General features: G+C 33.7%; 1 protein-coding gene and 1 pseudogene across 1 annotated transcript; one reads left to right on the forward strand and one right to left on the reverse strand.

The window, feature by feature from the left end:
• The first annotated feature begins 3,721 nt into the window (after positions 1-3,721).
• On the forward strand, positions 3,722-11,615 carry LOC108996267 (annotated as a pseudogene).
• A 1,141-nt stretch (positions 11,616-12,756) lies between these two features.
• On the reverse strand, positions 12,757-13,909 carry LOC108996273 (umecyanin-like). The gene is made up of 2 exons (XM_018972065.2): positions 13,565-13,909; positions 12,757-13,279 (listed from the first exon to the last, which is right to left on the reverse strand). Exons 1-2 carry the CDS (start codon positions 13,740-13,742, stop codon positions 12,918-12,920), a joined length of 540 nt encoding a protein of 179 aa, XP_018827610.1. The 5' UTR covers positions 13,743-13,909; the 3' UTR covers positions 12,757-12,917.
• Between the last annotated feature and the right edge of the window lie 6,627 nt (positions 13,910-20,536).

The raw sequence follows: 20,536 nt of genomic DNA on the forward strand, positions 1-20,536 counted from the left end.
TAGTAATTATAAAACAAGATACCAACTAGAAATATGTATTTAACTCCTATGATGATAAAAGCTCAATCAACAAATACTTTCTTTCTCTTTGTTGTAACTATGTAGCAACTTTGAATATGCTACCTTCTCTTTTCTTCTTCTTCTTTTTTTCATTTTTTTTTTCGAATTTTCTTTTCTTTTCTTTTCCTTTTCCTTTTTGTTCTACGGCAGCCTCTAGAACAAGAGATTTCAGCCAACACAAACCCTAGAACAATGAATTTCAGCAACCTCAACAATAGTAAAGAAATCTGCTAGCCACCACTTTTTTTTTTTTTTGTAATCAATCCTAGAACAATGAAGCCCTAGAATTAAATATGCTAGAAATAAAAGATTGAATCAGACCTGATTGGAAACCTTGCTCTGAATACAAAATGATATGAACCCGCGGGAATGGAATCCCTTAAACCCACAATCAATTTGAAAAACTTCCCAAGAAAGCCAAAATCAAGTCTATGGATGGAGAATCTAGACCCAATGAGAACTTGTTTCAAGAACCTAGATTATATTAAAATCTAGACCCGTTGAAGAACCCATCTCAAGAACCCAGATTACAAAGGAGGAACGCCACAAATGTTGTGATTTACCTTTGATAAGTTCAAAAGTTCAATTAAGAACAAGAGGAGTAAAACTCAACTCACAATGAATAAATTCATCAAATTTCATAAATTTCATAAACTAATTAGAATGAGACTACATAGAGTATTTAAAGCAAAACCTATTGAAACCCTAACCAAAATAAGCCCCCATCTTCCAAAAGTGACCCTGGATGAATAGTGCCGCGGCTACAGTGCCGCGCTACAGTGACTTGGCTACTGTAACACTAACCCTAGTTCAATAAAATAATAACTTTCCCAACATGTCCTTACATAAGTATAAACCCAATTATTCTAAGCAAATAAAATAGGTCATTGAAATTAATTAAATAAGTTGAAAGCCTTCAAGTGTCCAAAGTCTATAAGTCATGTTGTTGCCTTTTCCATAGCTTATGAAATGAATCAAAGCATAATCTTCATCGTTTAAGCCCTTGAACTTGTATTTGGCCCATCTGGAACTTGCAACATATCTTTAAGACTAGGCCCACCTTGGTTCCCATCATTGCACCGTATGGTGTGGTTAGCACCACTTTTTTATTCACAAGATTGCATTGCTTTGGCCTCTTAGGCCAGCTTTATATATTGCGTCACACGTTGCTTATGTAAGACTCTTGTATTGTCTTGACCTCCTATATAAAGATTGGCTTAGGAAGCCAAAACAATATTATCTAGTGAATCCAAGTCTAACAAATTTAAAAACTATGTTATTAGTTTTTAAATTATGATTATATTTACAAATTTAAATTATATAATAGTTTTGGTCAAAAGATATTTTTTTGGACCCAAACTTTTTTTTAATCGGTATTATTGGAGTGGGTGGGGGCAGAGTGGATGAGATGTTCGTCCCTGCCACGCCTCATAGGGGCAGAGCGTGGGGGTGGAAATACTACCCCTGCATATGAAGGGGCGAGGCATGGGGAAGGGCCAACCTCGTCCCCACATATACGGGTAGCACCCCTTAATTATAAAAAAAATAAAAGTAGGATAATGATATGGTATATATAATTTTTCATGATATCGACGCTTAAATGTTTTTTATAATCAGTCTTTTTATTTGCAAGTTGATGTGGAGCCGCTAATAGAAGCCCGTTTGCAAAAGAAGTTGTAAAAACTTGAATTTAATTTGCTTTTCAATCTAGCATTTTTTAACGGTGTGAACGGTGCATCGTCCCCCTTCGACTCCCTATAGACTTGTAAATAAAAGTCTTTATTTTTGAAATTTTGGTTGGTTCATTTTATATTCACCCCATGCTTTTTTTTTTTTTGTTTTTAAGTAAGACCAATTGCGTTATGACAAATTTTGAATATAATCGATTCCATCCAATTGATTGAACGGAATACACATGGCAATCTGTAATATTGTCACTTCAAAAAGTCTTATTTCCATTTGAAAATAAAAATATAATAATTTATTAAAAAAATGAATGGGTTGACCACCCTAGTTGTGGCCAAGTCGTGCCGACTAGATCTTGGACACCACAGGTGAGCCCAACAACCATGGTGGCCCATATTGGACCTTGTGTTGGTCACTTCGTATGGGCCGATTTGCAAAGACTTATCTCATCTACTAGGTGTGGTGGCCTGGTTCAGCCATCTCGCGATGGCTAGGCCTCTAGACACCCACGACTCACGAGTGGTTCATATCGAGCCGCTCCTGCTAGCCAGCATTCGTCCACCTAGTAGCAACTAGAACAAGGACCACTAGGGTTGGGTAGTGGGGGCCACTACTTGACCCACTTGCAAACTAAGGGTGCTACTCGCACCCACCCTACGGGGTCGGATTGTCCCATTCCCACATCCTGCTCCCGCATTGGGGGGTGGGGGTTTAACCCATAGAATCCATCAATCTTGGGGGTGGATCCCTCAGTCCACTGCCCACGATCTCACGACAGGAATGTAAAAAAAAAAAATCAAACAAAAGAAAAAACACAACAAAATATAAAACCGCACAAAAAATCCACAATAATAAACAAAATACAAATAAAATCCACAATGCCATATGCATACAATGATTAGGATCGGAAACAAAAAGAAAAACCTAAACTACTAAAAAACAAACTCGCGGATTTAGAGAAGAGGATGAGTTGAAGTGGAGGATGAGTAGCAAATGATGACGATTGCGAGAGGGATAGAGGATAGTGGTGTAGAGAGCCATAGAGAAAAGAGAGAGAGGGGTAGGGGGAAGAGAAGAGAGTCTGCACAGGGGTGGGGTGGGGTGGGGATTTATGGTTAACTTAACTCCAAAATGACGCAATTTCGACATTTGTTTTTTTTTTTTCTAAAAAAAATTGTTACCAAAACAATGTTGCTTTGATGATATTTTTTTAATATATATGTTTTGGGCTGGGCTTAAGGGCGAGGTGCAGAGGGGTGGGCTCGGGCCCAACCAATTCCTCGCCTCTTGTTTCCCCTGTTGGCAGGTAGGGTTGCTTGTGCCGCCTAGACCTATCGCAAACATAAATTGTGTAAGGAGGATAGGATATGTTTAGATGTCAAGATCAAATTTATCTCAAACCGATCATTGATGAGATTTACTACTTTTTAAACTTCCTATAAAAAGTTTAAACTATTCTCAACCTACTTCAAATATTCAAAAACATATCTCAATCTATTTATATTCAAATATATCTCACTATGATTTATAAAATATTACTATTTATAGATTAATTCAGAGCATTGAAAAACACCCCAGTGTATTATTGCATCCATACGAGTACTATTGCTCCGAACTTAAAAAAAGGAGTTACTGTGTTATTCTTCAAAAATGTGAATCGGTTTCGTGTGAGCATATGGTTTCAACTTTCATTTTCCTCTATATTATATCAATAAATCTTCACAACCTTCTCACATTCTATATTTTATATATTTTTTTAATTTTTATTATTTTTTTTATAAAAAAATATGGAAGGTGGATTGGAGAGGAGATTTAGTAGCAAAACTCTATCACTAGTTTTTTTTTTTTTAAATATTATCACTAGTTGAATTCTCAGTAAATGATGTCAAAAAATAAAAAAATAATTCCGAAGGTAATTAAATTTCGTGGCTAAAATATCGCATGCTATGTTGTTGACCGTTTGTTCATTCATTCACGCTCTTCTTTTTGAAACCCTTGCCTTCGTAGTTTGTGACGTTCCGTGAATTTCTGTTTGTTACCCTGGAAGATTAATATATTGTCGTCATTTTGAAGGGGGAGGGGAGGAACATGTCGTCCGATTTGCTATTGAAGCCGTCGTGTAGTGGATGTGGATCGACCGCGGACTTGTACGGAAGCAATTGCAAGCACATGACTCTCTGCTTGACCTGTGGCAAAACCATGGCCGAGAACCATGGCAAGTGCTACGACTGTGGTGCCACCCTCACTCACTTGATTCGAGTTCAGTCTCTCTGCCTCCCCCCCCAACCCACGCACGAACACACACCCGTTAATAGGCTTTTTTGTTGTGTGCGTCATGAACCCGCAACATATGTTTGTTCTTGTTTATAGGTAATGTGTTTATTCTTGAAAGTGTTAATACAAGAAATTTGTGAAATTTCCTTACCACTTTCTATAGAAGTAAGTTGTAACTTCAACTGCTACTTTTCCTTGTACTATTCTCTCTTTGTTTTCCATGCCACTTGGGCTATGCCTATTTCTTTCAATAAAATTTTATCCTTACTTATAAAAAAAAAAAAAAAGATTACATCTTTTTCCACTGTAAGAGCTTCAACTATTGCACTTGATTCTTTGGGAAGTTCTTGCTTTCCACGCTCTTGTGCGTTGTTCATATCCACGTTGATTGCAGCCTTTATTTGTGCAGAAGTTTATCTTCTTATTGTTAATTTTTTTTTTCTCTTTTAGTGCAAAAGTATCATCTTCAATACTCTGCAACTCTCTTTGTTGTTCTCCAAATTCCTCCCTAATTCTTTATCAGTTTTTCCACATTTTTTTTGAATTTTGATTAATTGTAGAGGTGTTTCTGCAAATACCCTTATTTGATTATCTTCTTGTTGTCTATTTGTAGATGAAATTCTTGCTTGTCTCTGATTTGTTAGTGAAAAACTTGAACATTCCGTCAGTTTCAGAGATTCACACTCTTACTAAATGTCAAGAACCAAACATATCTTGTTTGGTTTAACTGAAAATGGAGGAAAAACAATGAAAAGAATGAACAAAGGAATGTAGAATCAAGACAAGAACTCAAGAGTGTAGACTGGCTTTTCTACTTTTCTAGGAAGCCAAAACCTCCATTCTAACTAATTTCATTATCAATCTTAAGAATGAATTGCTTACAAGACTTCATACTATTTATACACTTGCTTAACTGCTTACAACAACTGGGCTAAATTGACGGGCCCATGACTAATAAAAGACCAGCCCACTAGCTAAGTCACACATGCCAATCTATTAGCCCACTTTCATTAAGAGCTATGAGACCTGTTACAGTGTATATGCTATATTTATTATAATGCTCAACTTAATTTGTTTCTGCTGGAAAAGCAAGTTCATAATCTGTACGAGTAAATTATAATTCAATTTTGTTCTCTGGAACAGAACAGAGTTATGAATTTTGATGCTAGTGACTACTGAGGAACTTTTGCCTTGTGAGTGCTTCAAATGTATACATAATTAACTTTTACTTGGTGGCATGTTTCTCCAAGCTCTTGTTCTTTGTTTATGAAGAGGTTGGTGTAAGGACTGCTCAATAGGTTGAGAGATTCATGTTATATTTGGACCTGATAAGTTTTTAGTGTTTAATTTAGCTATAATTGATAAGTTTTTTTGTGTTTAATATAGCTAGATTCAGATCAGCATATATTGGCGGTGTTTCCAATTTTGTTATTTTATTATTTTGAGTACTTCCCAGGCTAGAGTGTGTTCTTGTTGCAAGCCGAGCGCTTATGTGCTCTTTTATGCATTACATATAGGAATACATTGTTCGAGTGAGTTCTAGCAGCGACAAGAATTACTTTATTGGTAGATTTGTGACCGGCTTGCCAAACTTTTCAAAGAAGAAAACTGCTGAGAATAAATGGTCTCTTCATAAAGAAGGGCTGCAAGGACGGCAATTAACCGACGCCTTGCGGGTATTGAGTTCATCCTTACCAATTATGTAGTTTTTGCTTGTTTCTCCCTTCACATTTGTTCTATTGGGAGTTGGATTTCATAGAATTGTAATAATTATATGGTAACTTTATGTTGCTGCTGTAGTTGTGCTTGGTCTAGTTTATTTTTCTTTTTATACTGTAGAAGTTAAAACCACATACATGATTTTTTCATTCCTTTATAAAGCTGGTTTTGTTTTAGTTTTTTTAAAATGATGCGGATTTTTGTGTGGTCCAAAAATTTCGGTCTTTGAGTGAGTTAAACCATTTAAAATATCTTTATCTAAAAGGAGAGTATACTTTAACCTACCTAGAGACTGTCTTATAGGTTTAAGATAGACTTGAATGTAAGGAGCAAAAAGGTATGATAAAGAGCTAAGCTTACAGCTGAGGCTTCTCTTCAGGGGACAGCATTATGTGAGCTAGATAAAAACACTGGGAATGATTGAAATCAGAGAAATGCTAATTTAATTCCATCCGCTTTAATAAGATGGATTTACTTTTTAAAGACAAGTTAAATGGCTAGGAACCTAGGGGTTAGCTCAAGTGGTAAAGGCCTTGGGTTTGAGGGTATGCTCCTCCCCAGGTCTAACATTCAAATCCCTTTGGGTGCAAAAAAATCTCTAGGGGCCATTGAGCTGAGAGATTTTTCCCTTGAATTACCCGAGGTGCACTTGCTGGAAACTCCTTACCGAGGGCCTGTGCACCCCCAGGATTAGTCGGGACGCTATTCCTGGACACTTGGTGCCAATAAAAAAAAAAAAAAAGCATTATGTTAGAGTTGAAGGAGAAATATGCTCTTAACAAATTGCAATTTCTCCCTCGATTTCATGCTCAATAAAATTTTGTTTATCGATCAAAAAAAAAAAAAAATCTCTCTTGCTACATGATATGGTAAAATCTAAGATGGAGCAACACATGGATCAAATGAACATCCATACCTTGATGGCAAAGCAATTATTCCTTTATTTTATTTAAAAGTCAGACCAATATCCTATATCTCACCTCTCATTGGCTTCTCGCTTATTTATTCATATTAGTTTGTTATTGGATCACATAGGAGAAATACAAGAACAAACCATGGTTATTGGAGGATGAAACAGGGAAATTTCAGTATCAAGGTCAGCTTGAAGGTGCAATCTGTTGCTTACTATCTATTAATGATGCAAGGGAAGGAGTTTGTTGCTATTCCTGCTGGTTCTTGGTATGCACTAACCTATTATATGCAAAATGTCATATCTAAATGAAGATAATTGTTTTTATTTTTTAACCTTTTTTTGGGGGGTCGTTAAAAAGATTTTTTTTTTTTTACTTTTATTTTATTTTGTTATTCTATAAAAAAGTTGTTTTGATGATATTCATTGTGATGCATACTTAAATCCCTTCACCATAGAGCATCATGTTCCATATTTGTTTAAAAGTTGGTATTTGAATGTGAATTTTCTTTTTAGCTCTTTTTTATTTTTGTAATGGTTGTTTGACTTGTTCAATCTTTAGGTACAACTTCAACAAAGTTACACAATAGAAGCAACTTACACTGGACGAAGCAGAAGAAAAGATGAATAACCAGAAAAAGACTGCAGATGGATATGAAAGATGGATGATGAAGGCTGCGAATAATGGACCTGCTGCATTTGGGGGAGTGGAGAGGGTTGATGAAAAGGATAGTGGTGTGGTTGGTGGGAGGGGATGTAAAAAGACATCTGGCGAGGATGAGGAAGGTAATGTTTCTGGTAAAGGGGAGGAGGATGAAGAAGACGAGGCAGCAAGGAAGAATAGATTGGAACTCAACAAAAGAGGTGGCGATGATGATGATTAAGGTCCAAGGGGTGGTGATCTGGATTTGGATGATGATGATATTGAGAAGGGTGAGCATGTCCCCTTACTGTAACCTGCATTTCCTTTTAAACATAGATTAAAAAAAAAATTTCTTGCCAATTTTCTGTGCTGACACCGGGTGATGTAATTTCATACCAAAAAACCAAAAGATACCTTTCTGATCAGGTTGGTCCTGCTCTCCAGGAAACAATGAAAGAAATTAGTGGAGATGTTAGGATCTTTTTTCCTCTTGAAGAAAAGGGTAACTTAATTAAAAGGTGCTTAGGGTATTTATATGTGTCACTTCCTTGAAATATCTCTCTCTTATGCATCGTTTTTCTTGAAGTCATTTGATTTCTTAGCATCTGTTGCTCTCTATAATTTCAAGATATGACCTACCGATCAAAAAAAATAATTTCAAGATATGACCCTAGATTTTCTAGTGTTATTGTACAATGGAAAGTAGCATGTCTCAGTTGCACAATTGCATTGGGCAAAAGTCTTGACTGTCAACAACTTTAAGCGGAGTGAGATAGCTGTAGATGGGTCCTGCATGTGCAAGATAAGAGATGGTGAGAGTTAGGGTCCTTCTACATTTTATTGTGGCTGTAGAGTTACGGTCACATTATCTCTATTTGGGTGCAGTAGGTGATGCCTAGGACTGTGAGGAAGGATCAAAAGAATGTCGTAACTTTGACTTAAGGTGGTTCCTCTTTGCATTACGCGGACGATTTGGTGAGAGATGAGTAACTGCAGTTTTTTTTTTTCCCTTTTGATAAGTAACTGCACTTTTTAATGACATAAAAGCTTAGTGGAAACCCTCTGAAGTCCATGTTCCTGGGGTCTTCTTTGGGTGGGATTTGATTCTGTTTTGGATTTTAATGTTTGTAGTTTCTTTAAAGGATATTGCACACATCCTATATATTCAGTTTATATATATATATATTTATTTCTTATCAAAATTAAAGAAAAATATGTGACTGTTGATAGAGAGCTGAGCAGAAGATTTCTTCAATAATAGAAGAAAAGAATCTTGTGGATTATCTTTTTTAGTAATGATTCAGTGACCTGTTGAATGTATTTTCACTTTCATATGATTGAGATTATTTATATTGTCTTGCTTTTATCCTTGAAGAAATTGCACGTCTTTAGTTGGTTGCTTTTTTGTACCGCACCAATTTTATCATATTTCTAGCCCCTGTAAATTCAATTTTAATGTGGAATAATGGAATAGCATTAAAATATGGGTTTTATGTTGGGGGAATATGGGTCACAAGTTTTTTTATTAACTTAATGTCTATGTTAAGTAATTGTTTATTGTGTTAAGAATGTTTCCTGTCATAGCTGTAATTGAAAACACGTGATGACTTCCACCATTAGTAATACCTGCACTTATGGTACATCTATTCCCTATCTAATGTGCTAGGTGATGATTGGGAGCATGAAGAAATTTTCACTGATGACGACGAAGCTGTTGGAAATGATCCCGAGGAAAGGGAAGAATTAGCCCCTGAAGTTCCTGCTCCTCCAGAAATTAAGCAGGTTTGTCTGCATGATTTCTGTTACAGGAAAACTTGGGACAACCCTGCTGGAAAATTATTATTAATGAAGATGTACTTCAGTAGACGTTTTCTGGGCCTGAAGCTGACTTACATAATGCAACTGATATGCTTCTCAATTTCTGAGCTTAGCTATATGCATGTCGGTGGCCTTGAATTTGTACAATACAAAGGGAAGAGCAAATTTTTGAAAGATGAGTTTCTGAGAAGCAGGTAATGTAAAGACAATTAAATAAAGATGAGTTTTTGAAAGATCACTAACTTAACGAAGTCTAAATCTTGAACTAAGGATGCATCTCTTTCTAAATTATTTTCTGATATTAGTGCTGTTTGTTTTATTAATGGGTGTTTTCGCTGCAAATAAGGATGCATCTCTTTCTGATATTATTTTCTGATATATTGGTCTTCTTCACTGAATGCAATGCAATACATGTAAACTCTTTTTCTGATATATCTTTTGAATGCAGTTATACTTTTCAAAAATTATAAGACTCTTTGTATTTCATTATAAATTTGTTGGTGGTTAATTTTGATAATTGATTTTTGAGACTTACAACTCAATTAGAACTCAGCTGAAATTAAAAAGTTAAGAAGCCTATCATTATGTTGCATTTTGAATATGGTATCTGGCCTATCGTACCGTTCCTCGTCTAATTGGTGCCTCTGATGCTGCTGTACATTCTTACTTCCGCATGGTTTCTATTTTTATTGAAGTCTTGCTAGATATGCTTAATTTCTTACAAATGCTGTTTTAACTACTTTAATGTAGTGTTTCTGGTGCTAGAGTAGCACGATTGCTGAGGTTGCAGTGTCAACCCTAATTATTTACATGTTCTTGCAGGATGAAGACGATGAGGATGAAGATAACGAAGAGGGTGGACTGAGCAAATCTGGAAAAGAGTTGAAGAAGCTGCTTGGGCGAGCTGGTGGGCTTAATGATTCGGATGCAGAGGATGATTCGGAGGAGGAGGATGTAAGTTTATTGTGATGCTTTATTCTAGTACTTTCTACGGTAACATCATAAGTACAAGAAAAAAGGAAACCAAGAACATGTTCTACTTGTTCTGCAAAGTATAACTGGTTGTGACAGAGAACTTTATTTAAACTGCCTGCTTTACTGATCCCAAAAAAAAAAAAAAATGCCTGTACTTTTCTCTAAGTGCATAAGTTTCAATTTTTTTTTTTTAAAAAAAAAAAAATTGCTTGCACTGTTTTCCTTTCCACTGATGGAGCTTTTGTATTGGTTTGTCCAGATGGATGATGAGATTGGCTTTTCTCCTGTGCTGGCTCCAAAGAAGGATGCCCCTAAAGAGGAACCTGCTGAAAACAGTCCCATAAAATCTGTGCCTTCTGGTCCTGCTCGGGGAATCCCATCTACCTCAAAATCTGCAATAGCAAAGAGAAAACTGAGTGGCGATGACGCTAAAGCATCTAATGGTGCACCTCCAAAGAAGGTGAAGACAGAAAATGTACGACTATGATTTATTTTAGTTTGTATTCTATATGAACAATATATCCTCTAATCTCTATGGTCTTTTAGTGCGCCCTGATAATGGTAACGTTTTAGTATTTTTTTTCATTTTAATTTTTACTTGTGTTTTCTGAATCAGGAGTTAAAACCTGCTTCAAAAGAAGAAGCTGTGCCTGCTTCTAAAAGCAGTGGGCCTTCAAAAGGTACACCGCCAACGAAAACTGGGCCAACATCATCTACTGGGCCTGTCACAGAAGAAGAAATCAGGGCAGTTTTAATGCAAAAGACACCAGTGACAACACAGGATCTTGTTGCTAATTTTAAGGCTAGACTGAGATCCCCGGAGGTATGCTATAATATCAGAGTCTTAAGTAAAAGTGGTAGCTAGCCCCTTTCCCGGTCTGGGTAATATCCCTGGCTTTGGATCATATCTGGTTAAAACGTGTCTTGGGTTTTATAATCAGCCCAGCAAAACTTGGTTGCCTCTTTATTTGGAAGAACAGGTGTTTGAAGTTGTTGCTGTTGGAAATTTAACGCACAAGTCGCTGCTCTTTTTATTTAATAGTATTAATTTTGCTATATGTAGTGTATTTTTAAGAGCTTTCTTTTCCTGTGTTCAACACAATTGGTGGCCATACATATTGCATACGTGTATGAATCTATGTGCAATGCCCAACATTTTGATGCAAATGGTCATTTTATCATGAACACTGGTTCATAAATTTTGTTTCAAAATCAAATTTATTTACTTTTTATTTTTTTGTTACATTATTGTATATTTTTCAGAGTAACATTGAAGTAGTAGTTTTGATTGACATCACGCTTTCTTTAATCATGCTCAGCCACCGTAGATTGGAGGGATGTGTTCTCATTGATTGTTTGTGCTTGTGGTGCAGGACAAGAAGGCTTTTGCAGACATCCTGAGGAAAATTTCTAAGATACAAAGGACGAAGGGATCTAACTATGTTGGTTGTTTTGAGAGAGAGATGATAGGATCCCAGTACATCTTGCTTTTCGTTTGGAACAGATCAATATAAAGCTGGAACTCTTAGGTTCGGTTTGGATTGAGAGTTAATTTATTTTATTTTATAATTATAATTTTTATAAATTTTTATATAAAATATAATAAATAATTTAATTTTTTTTAATTTTAAAAAAATAATAATATTTTATTTAATTTTTAACTATTAACTTATCTCGTCTTAATTCACTTTCTAAACTTAATTTAACGTACACTTTCCTTTATGGGATCCAATATATATAGGAAAGAAAAATGGGTGCACGGATATTACCTATGTACTTTGTACCATACCCAGCTGACAAAAGAGAGCTCACGCCTTTTGGGGTCACAGTTTCTAACTAACCAGGGGAGAAAATGGTTTATTTGATAGGTACAGCCACCGCTGGAGCTACTGTTGGAGCTCCCACCTGTATATTTTGCGTTTTTTGTTTTTCTTAATTTTTTACATACTTTTTTTCAATACTTTTAAATATGTTTTAAAAAATTCATAATATTATTAAAAATATTTTTTCTTTATCACTAAATAAAAAAAATAAAAATACAAAATATCAATAAGAGCCACGGAAGAGTAGTTTTTTTTTTATAACATTTAGGTATTATTTAAATAGTGAATTATGAATTGAGTTAAGCTGGATAAAATATTATCTTTTAAATATTATCATTATTTTATAATTTTAAAAATAAATTATTTTTTATATTTTATGTAAAAATTTAAAAATATTATAATAATAAAATAAAACGAAACACTTATTATATCTAAACAAAACCTTAATCATTTATCAAATTCATGACGTTAAAAACACATGCAAGAGCTCCAAAAGGCATAAATTTTTGAGAAATATTTTAACTATAAAAAGTAAATGATAAAAATAAATTTATAAATTGATATAAAATTACATAAATTTTTAAGTTTATTCCTATAAAAAAAATGATAACCGTATAACTATTTTATTTTTACAACTACATAAAATACTAGTTTTGTAATATTAAAATTTATTTTTAATGGATTGAGATGATTTTATTAATTATTTAAAAATAAATTATAAAATAATTGTAAATCTATCATTATTCTTTATATAAAATTTCTTTAGGACCATAGTTCTCAAATTTTTTTTATAAAATTATAACATAAACGATAAACAAAAGTAGCACGAAACAAAAGGGGGGGAGCTATTTTTTGCAACTGTTCATGCACGTAGCACGGTTCAATTAATAATCCTTAAATAGCAAGATCCCAAACCGAGAATAGGTAGCACCTCCATAGTTGTCCCAAATTTAGAATTACAACATACAAAATCCCGAAATAATAAAAAAAAAAAACATACAAAATCCCATCAAACACCTACAACATAGCAAAGAAATCCAACGGCTAAGAGGATAAGGCTCCCCATAAGATGGGCTGTCCCAGATGGAGTTGTGGGCCCATCAGCTACAGCTCCAACTGTGCCCTTTGATGCGGCCACTTTTGGGATATTTTCAGGTCCGCCCTGAGGCAGCACCTCCACGTGTAACTTAAGACCATTCCTGCAACTCTCGGCCTTGCTGCTCGCGAAGTAGCGGACCCCTTCTCCGTCCAGCGAAATGCTCTCCAAGCCGTCCGTGTACATCTTGATAGGGTTGCTTACATCGCACGCCTCGTATTCTTCCTTGCTCTTCACTTCAGCGATGCTTTCCTTTGCTGACGAGTACGTGAACCCTAACCCATCCACAACCGTCCATTCAAGGAGAAAGAAATACCAATAATAATTACACTAAAATCTAAGCTACTTTTCCCGTGTTTGGTTGACGAGAAAAAAAAAAAGTTCGTTAGAAGAAAAGAAAATCGAAGAAAAGAGAGTTTATAATTTTCTTTCTGCTCTCTCTTTCGTTTCCAGTCTCCATTTGCCCGATCACCCAACATAGTATTTAGTTAATTTTAGAAGTGGCGAGAGAGAGAGAGAGAGAGAGAGAGAGAGAGGCAGAGGGAGAGAAAGGGGCTTACAGATTTTGTCTCCGACCCTGAAGGTTTTACCGGAGGACCAGGATGATAAGTCGGAAGCAGGATCCCAGCCACGGTCGTCTCCGACCACATGGTGCACTTGGGCTCCGACCCATTTCCCTCCGAGGCTCACCGAGATGATAAACAGAGCAAAAACCACCATCTTCAACATTGCAGCCATTAATTATCACCCAAAACCCAAAAACAGCTTAATATCCCTCTCTCTAGCTTTAAAAATGGGGAGAGTCGAGGAGCTTATTTCTGCTCACTGGGGAACGCTTTCCAGGCAACTTCCTTTCCTAAACCTACTTGAAGCAACAAGGCTGATGAGCGTGAGCCCACGAGACTGTACTATTTTGACGTTAATAAAGGAACTTCACAATGACTAGGCAGGTTTGGGGGGAGATGAAATTATTTTTCATTGATCTCATTTTATTTATTTCTATTTTATTTTTAAATATAATTTAAATACAAAAATTTTAAATTAATTATTACAATTTTTTAAAATTAATTATTATAATTTTTTTAAAAATTTTAAATAAAAAATAAAAAACAATTCCAACATTTTTAAATTTCTAAATAAAAATAATATTATAAAACTATATTATTACAATATTTTACTTTTATAATATTTTTTATTTAATTTTTTTCTTTCATTTTTTAAAATTTAAAAAATACTCAACTTAAATTATCTTAATATTCATAAAATCCCCATCTCGTCATATTCTCCAAACAAGCCACGTACCATTTTGTTAATTAGTTTATCACTTTTATTTTATATAAAAATGTAATTCATTGTTTACATGATTTTATATAATATATTATTTATATTTTATAATAAAAATATATTAATAATTTAATATACTACATTAAATTAGATTAATTTATAAATTTATTTATATAAAATCTCTTTGTTACTAAAATATTTATCTAATCTTAAATGTTATCTACGATGTAAATGAAAAATATTTTTCATAAAAATAAATTTATATTAATCCACGTAATTTACGAAATTTAGTAGTCTACCACTTGCATGGATGCAAAAGAGAACCCTAGGCTACTTACCACCAATCAACAACCACAGCGGCATTTCAATCCAACTAAAAACAGCCAAGTTGTAGGTAAGAATTGTAGCTGTACAGGCAGCGATTGTGGGGTTAAAAACCATGTGCAGTGGTTAACGGCATATCTCATTGGTGTGCTTTTGTGTGGCTCTTATTTATTTAATTTGTTATGCAATTAATATATTTAAAGACAATTTATTGAGACACAACACGACACGTTGCTATATGAAAGCTATTACTTTCGTATAGACTTTTTTTTATTTTTTTCCCCAAAAGGAGGGCAGCCCCCGACACTTCATTAAAAAAATCTCATATGTGATTGAGAAAAATCGTGATTATAATAACAACCAACTTATAAAAAGTTACAATATAATAAAACCATCACAAACTCAAAACAACGTCTAAACATAAACCAAACTATATTCGAAGTTGAGGGAGACCAAGTTTTTCAATTGAGCATACAAAGTGCATTGCTAACGGTTGGACGGCCCAATTTAGATTTACAATTCATTTCAACTCATCTCATTACTATTCATAATACATTTTACTATTATTCATAAATCATCTTAATTCATCTTTAAATTCAAAAGAGGCCTATAGTCCAATGGTGCCTTGTTTCTTCTCCAACTAGTTGGCACCAGTTTGAACGATCGCGCGTGCGCTTAAGAAATTAAAATTTACTATCGTATAGATTTATAAATAGCAAAATTCTTATTTAGTAAATTAATTAATATGACCTTTTGTTTGCCTATAACTAGGTACATTGAGCTATTATTCTATACTGCCGCTGCCACCATTTTTATATTAATGTTTGCAAATCACAACCCATCTACATTTTGATCATCATGTGTTGGAAATGCTTACCATACCCATGCATGTGAATCTCCTAACCCCAAGCAGAGAGTATAATATCATTTCTACTATTCGTTTGTTTATAAGCAACTTCTAATGCCTACGCCTTTTTCTCTTTAATTCTTTGGACGTTTAACCGTCTTTTAAAGATAAAAAGATTAGAAAAATTAAGTATTTATTTCTTGTATCTGTATGTAGGTTCGTCACGAGATTCTTCATGACGAACATCATATAATTTTGTTACATATCGGGTCGGGTCGAGTCCAAATCTAGTTTGGACGGGTTGGTAATTTGCATGGCTATAATGATCCCAATCTCTACCAATTAGGACGTGATGACATTAAATCAACAGACATATAACTTTCATATTGGTTGTTTTTCCTAAGGAATATTTAAACGTACATGAGTTGATGGGAAAATTGTTGATCTCACCCCCAAAAAAGTATAAATTCCCTTGTGACTAGGTGGTAGGTGGTGGTACATATACATACACTGGTGCAGGTTAACTCTGGATCGAGTTGGTGGGCTAGATAGATAGCGTACTAGACTATGGGCAGGTTTGGTAAGTAAAACAAAACACAAAATTCTCATTTCATCTCATCTCATCATTACACTTTTTTCAAATCTCTATACAAAATATAATAAATAATTCAACTTTTTTCAAATCCCAAAACACTTTTTTTAAATCCCAAAACAATAATAATATTAAAACATAATATTTTAAACTTCAAAATAAAATACAAAATTCTTATCTCACCCCTCAAACCTGCCTTATATAAAATTTAAATTATAAGTACGACCCGCATGCTTGAGAAAAGGGTCATGTAATTTATAAGAACAGTGCTACGATTATCGAAGAAATAGTTTGAATAAGATATTGAATAATATATTTTTTTTATATATATATATATATTTTTATATATTTTTTTGATAATCATAAATATTTAAAAAAAAAATTACAACATTATTAAAATATATTTTCTTAATCATAAAATAAAAAATAAAATCATTTGATATACTATTTGAGTCTCGAATTCGAGACCCAAAACATTTCTCAATTTATAAAGCACTCGTACAACTTTAATAGTTTGAAAGGCAAGCTTAATACAGCTGTAATTACAGCTAAGGCATGCATATGGCTTAACCTATTTTGTATGCAGGACGGCTTAATGCTGATCATCAGAATAATCCATTACTATTGATCATAATTTTGGCAGATATTAAGCCCCGTTAATTTGGAACTTTAACTCAATTCAATTGAGTCTAATTTTAAGTTGAGTCTAATATTTAAAATTTAAATACTCAATTTTCAAATCGCTAAACTCATTTCAACTCAAAACTTCTTTACACATGAGATTATGGATGATAAACGGTCCGATCGGACTGACCGTCTCAGTCCGGACCGGACTAGACCGAGACTTAGACCGGTCCGGTCCGGTCCACATTTTAACAGACCGAAAAGTTTTGGTCCAGTCCACGGTCCAGGATTTTTCCGAATCGGACCAGACTGAATGAAAAATAAAATAAAAATAAAATATTTTTTATATTTTTTATATATAATAATTGTACAATTAACAATATAAAATTTTAAATATACTATTAATACTTGTTAATATTCTATAAATTAACAATATTTTATATATATCTTCATCTAACTTATCACTATTAATAATATAAAATTTTAAATATGTTATTAACACTTGTTAATATTCTATGAATTAACTAATATATAATATCAATTAGTTAATTATATAATAATTATATAAATTAATAATATAATTTTCATCTAATTTATTATCATTGACCAAATAAAATATTTTTTTATTGAGTTTGTTACATAATCCACATTAATAGGTTACTTAATTTAATTTAGTATTTTAAATAAATTTTTTTATTAATTATTTAAAAAAATAAAAAAATTAGTCCGGACTGACTTGATCCGGTCCGGAAAAATGATGGATCGAAAATATTTGGTCCCCCTCAGTGGCTTAAAGTACCGGACACGACCGGACTATTTGCACCCCTACGTGAGACCCACAACCTTTTTTAACTTCCTATAAATGCATTTAAATTCATCTTACACACGGATCATTAATTTTTTTTAACTTAACACATCTTTACACACAGGATCTGCAATTTTTTTTAATTTTCTATATATAAATTATGTATTTAAATTCATCTAAACTCATTTTTGATGACCTTATAAAAGTATTCGCTCTATTATCTCAATTCATTATTATTTATATAAAACTTATCTCAACTCAACGTTTAAATACATTCAAGATGAAGAGAGAAGCCGCACTTTCCCTTGTCAATTTTGGATCGATGAAGAAGTTGCACGTCCGGCCTCAATTCACATCACCTTCACTTGTCATCTTCAGACTCTGCCTTTATTTTTCTTATTTTATAAGCTCTCTCACCTTTCTTTTCTGGGAAGGATGGATTCATTGGGATGGTACGTACGTATTAAGTATTAACCACGCAAGCAGCTTCGTCTAGATCTAGGCATCGATCGAGACCATCCAAATTTAATATACGTACATATATAATAAGTTGATCTCTGGCTTAATTACAAGCATGCACGCAGGTTCCTCAGTCATACACCACGTTTCGATTGAGAAATTATATTAATAATTATATTTACAACTTGGCAAGAGTAGACATGCATGTTGATTCTATATATATATATATACATATATATAGGGGTAGAATTTGAATTCTTATAGGATTTTATTTTAATTTTTTTTATAAGTTAAATCTTATTATATATGCCAATTGGACGGTCCAATTGCACGTAAAAACATACTTTCCAATTAATTAATTAATCCATATTTTCCCAATTCTCATGAATTAGAAAATCAACCACCATAGAGTTAGAAATTAGGTATTTATGGATGTCACGAGGAAAAGAAACACTTGCTAATTAAGTGCCAAAAGTTGCCGATGCATATACTTAATGTAATAGAATATTAAGTTTAGTATATATGCCTCTGATGATCAGACGCATTATTCAATATCAATGAGTAGAGCTGAGAAATGACAGAATTAGAATAAAAATTAGTACTATTGCTCATCAATTAAAAGTTGGTACAAATAATACTACAAGAAAAATAAACATTCGTGACGGATTATTTGTGACGAAAATATATTCATTTGAGCAGAAAATAATCAGCCACAAATAAGTATTTTTCTTGTAGTGATATTAAAATTAGCTTTATAGTCTAACACACCATATTAAGTCAAGTATGTTTGTAGTTTTATTTTTATGAGATCGCTTAATTTTGTCATTTTGTAAATCTTAAAATGACATTAAAATTAAAATCTTTATAAATAGATAATTGAGGCCGCACTAGTTCAAACTGATCCTTTAAAAAATATGTACTGATGCCGATACTCTCTATTAGTTGACCATATAATTAATAAAACAATGTTTACTAAGTATTGTAAAGTAAATCTAACAGCACCATATCATATGAAGCCATGTGATCGGTTTGTGAATTTATTTTTGTGAGATTCTTTTGTGGATATATGTTTGTTGAAATTACCCATTGGAAAAAAAAAGTGTTACAATCATAGTTGTGAATTTTGTACCGTACCGGTCGGTACGGTCGAAATTTTTCGTACCGGCCAAACAGGTACTATATCTATTTCGTACCGGCCAATATTTCGGCCAGTGTTTTTTTTTTAATTCATTTTTTCAAACTACAAGCTTATTTTTTAACCTCCAATTCAGACTAGACTATTTATAATTTATATATATATGTATTTATATATAATTTATTTATATATCGACTATTCCGAAATGTTATCCCGAAACGCTATTCCGAAACGGTACCAGTACTGAAATATTTCATTCCAATGCCTTGACCGATATAATGTCCGTACGGTATTCAAAACATTAGTTACAATGCATGACAACAATTAAGTTAATGCATCATCAAGCGTACACAGGTCAAATTAATGGTTTCATTACACAGGTTATTAATTAACTACATTCTATGAAAATTTCTGAAACCTATAAATAGAATCATCATCAGTGTGCATGCACATCCTTAGCAGTTTCACATGCATATCACTATAAAAAATTAGGTCTATTCTAGGGATTTTAAAATCGTCGCAAATGGTACTTATTTAAGGCGGTTTTTGTTTCGCCGCTTAAATCCAACTCAATGTATTTGAAATGATCCACATACATGCAACATTATTTTCCACTCAAATCCAGGCTTAATTTCTCTGGCTGTAAATATGTATTATCTTTCATACAATCAAAGAAAGAGTAGAGTAATGAATTCAGATCCCCAAAACTTAGGGATTAGAATGCATGTGCGAGAGAAATTTCACCTTTTACACATAATAAACATATAATATAGACCATAATCCGGATAGAGAACCTGGCCATGCATTTCAAAGTTGTTGCAGACGTACATTCGGAACAGACACGATGATCATGAGTGCCTAGCTGGAGATCAGTAAAATACGATGATGTCAGCCTCTTCAGGCAATTTGAAGCTGACCTTCTTTTTCAGCTTCCCAGTTTGGCTTGTGCTTATTAAAGAATCTACAGATTCTAGGACTTGATCAGCTTCTTCATGAATATCATGATGATCATGATGTTCCCTTCTCTCCAAGGTGAAACTGTCTGTTGCTTTAGAGGATAAATCTGTATGGAGTACTCCTGTCGAGGATGGGTGTACCCTTTTATAAGAGTGATTGAATACATGCAAATCGCCTCCATTAGTTAAGCAATCTGGCCTGCTTGGGGAAGCCATGATCAACTCCTCTAAAGTAAACTTTCTGATCTTTGCGACCATGTTCTGATCATCTGGTTGGTGATCAGACCGTCTCTTCTTCTTCTTCTTCTTCATCAATATCTGCTTCTTCTTCTTCTCCCAGAACTCAGCTGATCTAGTATTTGTATTATAATTACTAGAATCGGAGCTTACTAGTACTACTGCTCTAATTGGCTGCTCTCGCTCTGAGCTACAAAGCTTGAAACTGCTGAAACTGGCTCCCATTGAATCCCCTAAAGGACTTGAAAAACCCAGATGAGAAATGGATT

The sequence above is a fragment of the Juglans regia genome, chromosome 4 (genome assembly GCF_001411555.2).
Source record: "Juglans regia cultivar Chandler chromosome 4, Walnut 2.0, whole genome shotgun sequence".
Taxonomy (NCBI): domain Eukaryota; kingdom Viridiplantae; phylum Streptophyta; class Magnoliopsida; order Fagales; family Juglandaceae; genus Juglans; species Juglans regia.

What these genes read in the sequence shown, in the direction of transcription:
- LOC108996273 (XM_018972065.2), bottom strand. Translation starts at nt 13,742, where the DNA reads ATGGCTGCAATGTTGAAGATGGTGGTTTTTGCTCTGTTTATCATCTCG. An exon ending in CAGGGTCGGAGACAAAATCT is followed by an intron (nt 13,280 to 13,564) that starts GTAAGCCCCTTT and finishes TGGATGGGTTAG; the next exon opens with GGTTCACGTACTCGTCAGCA.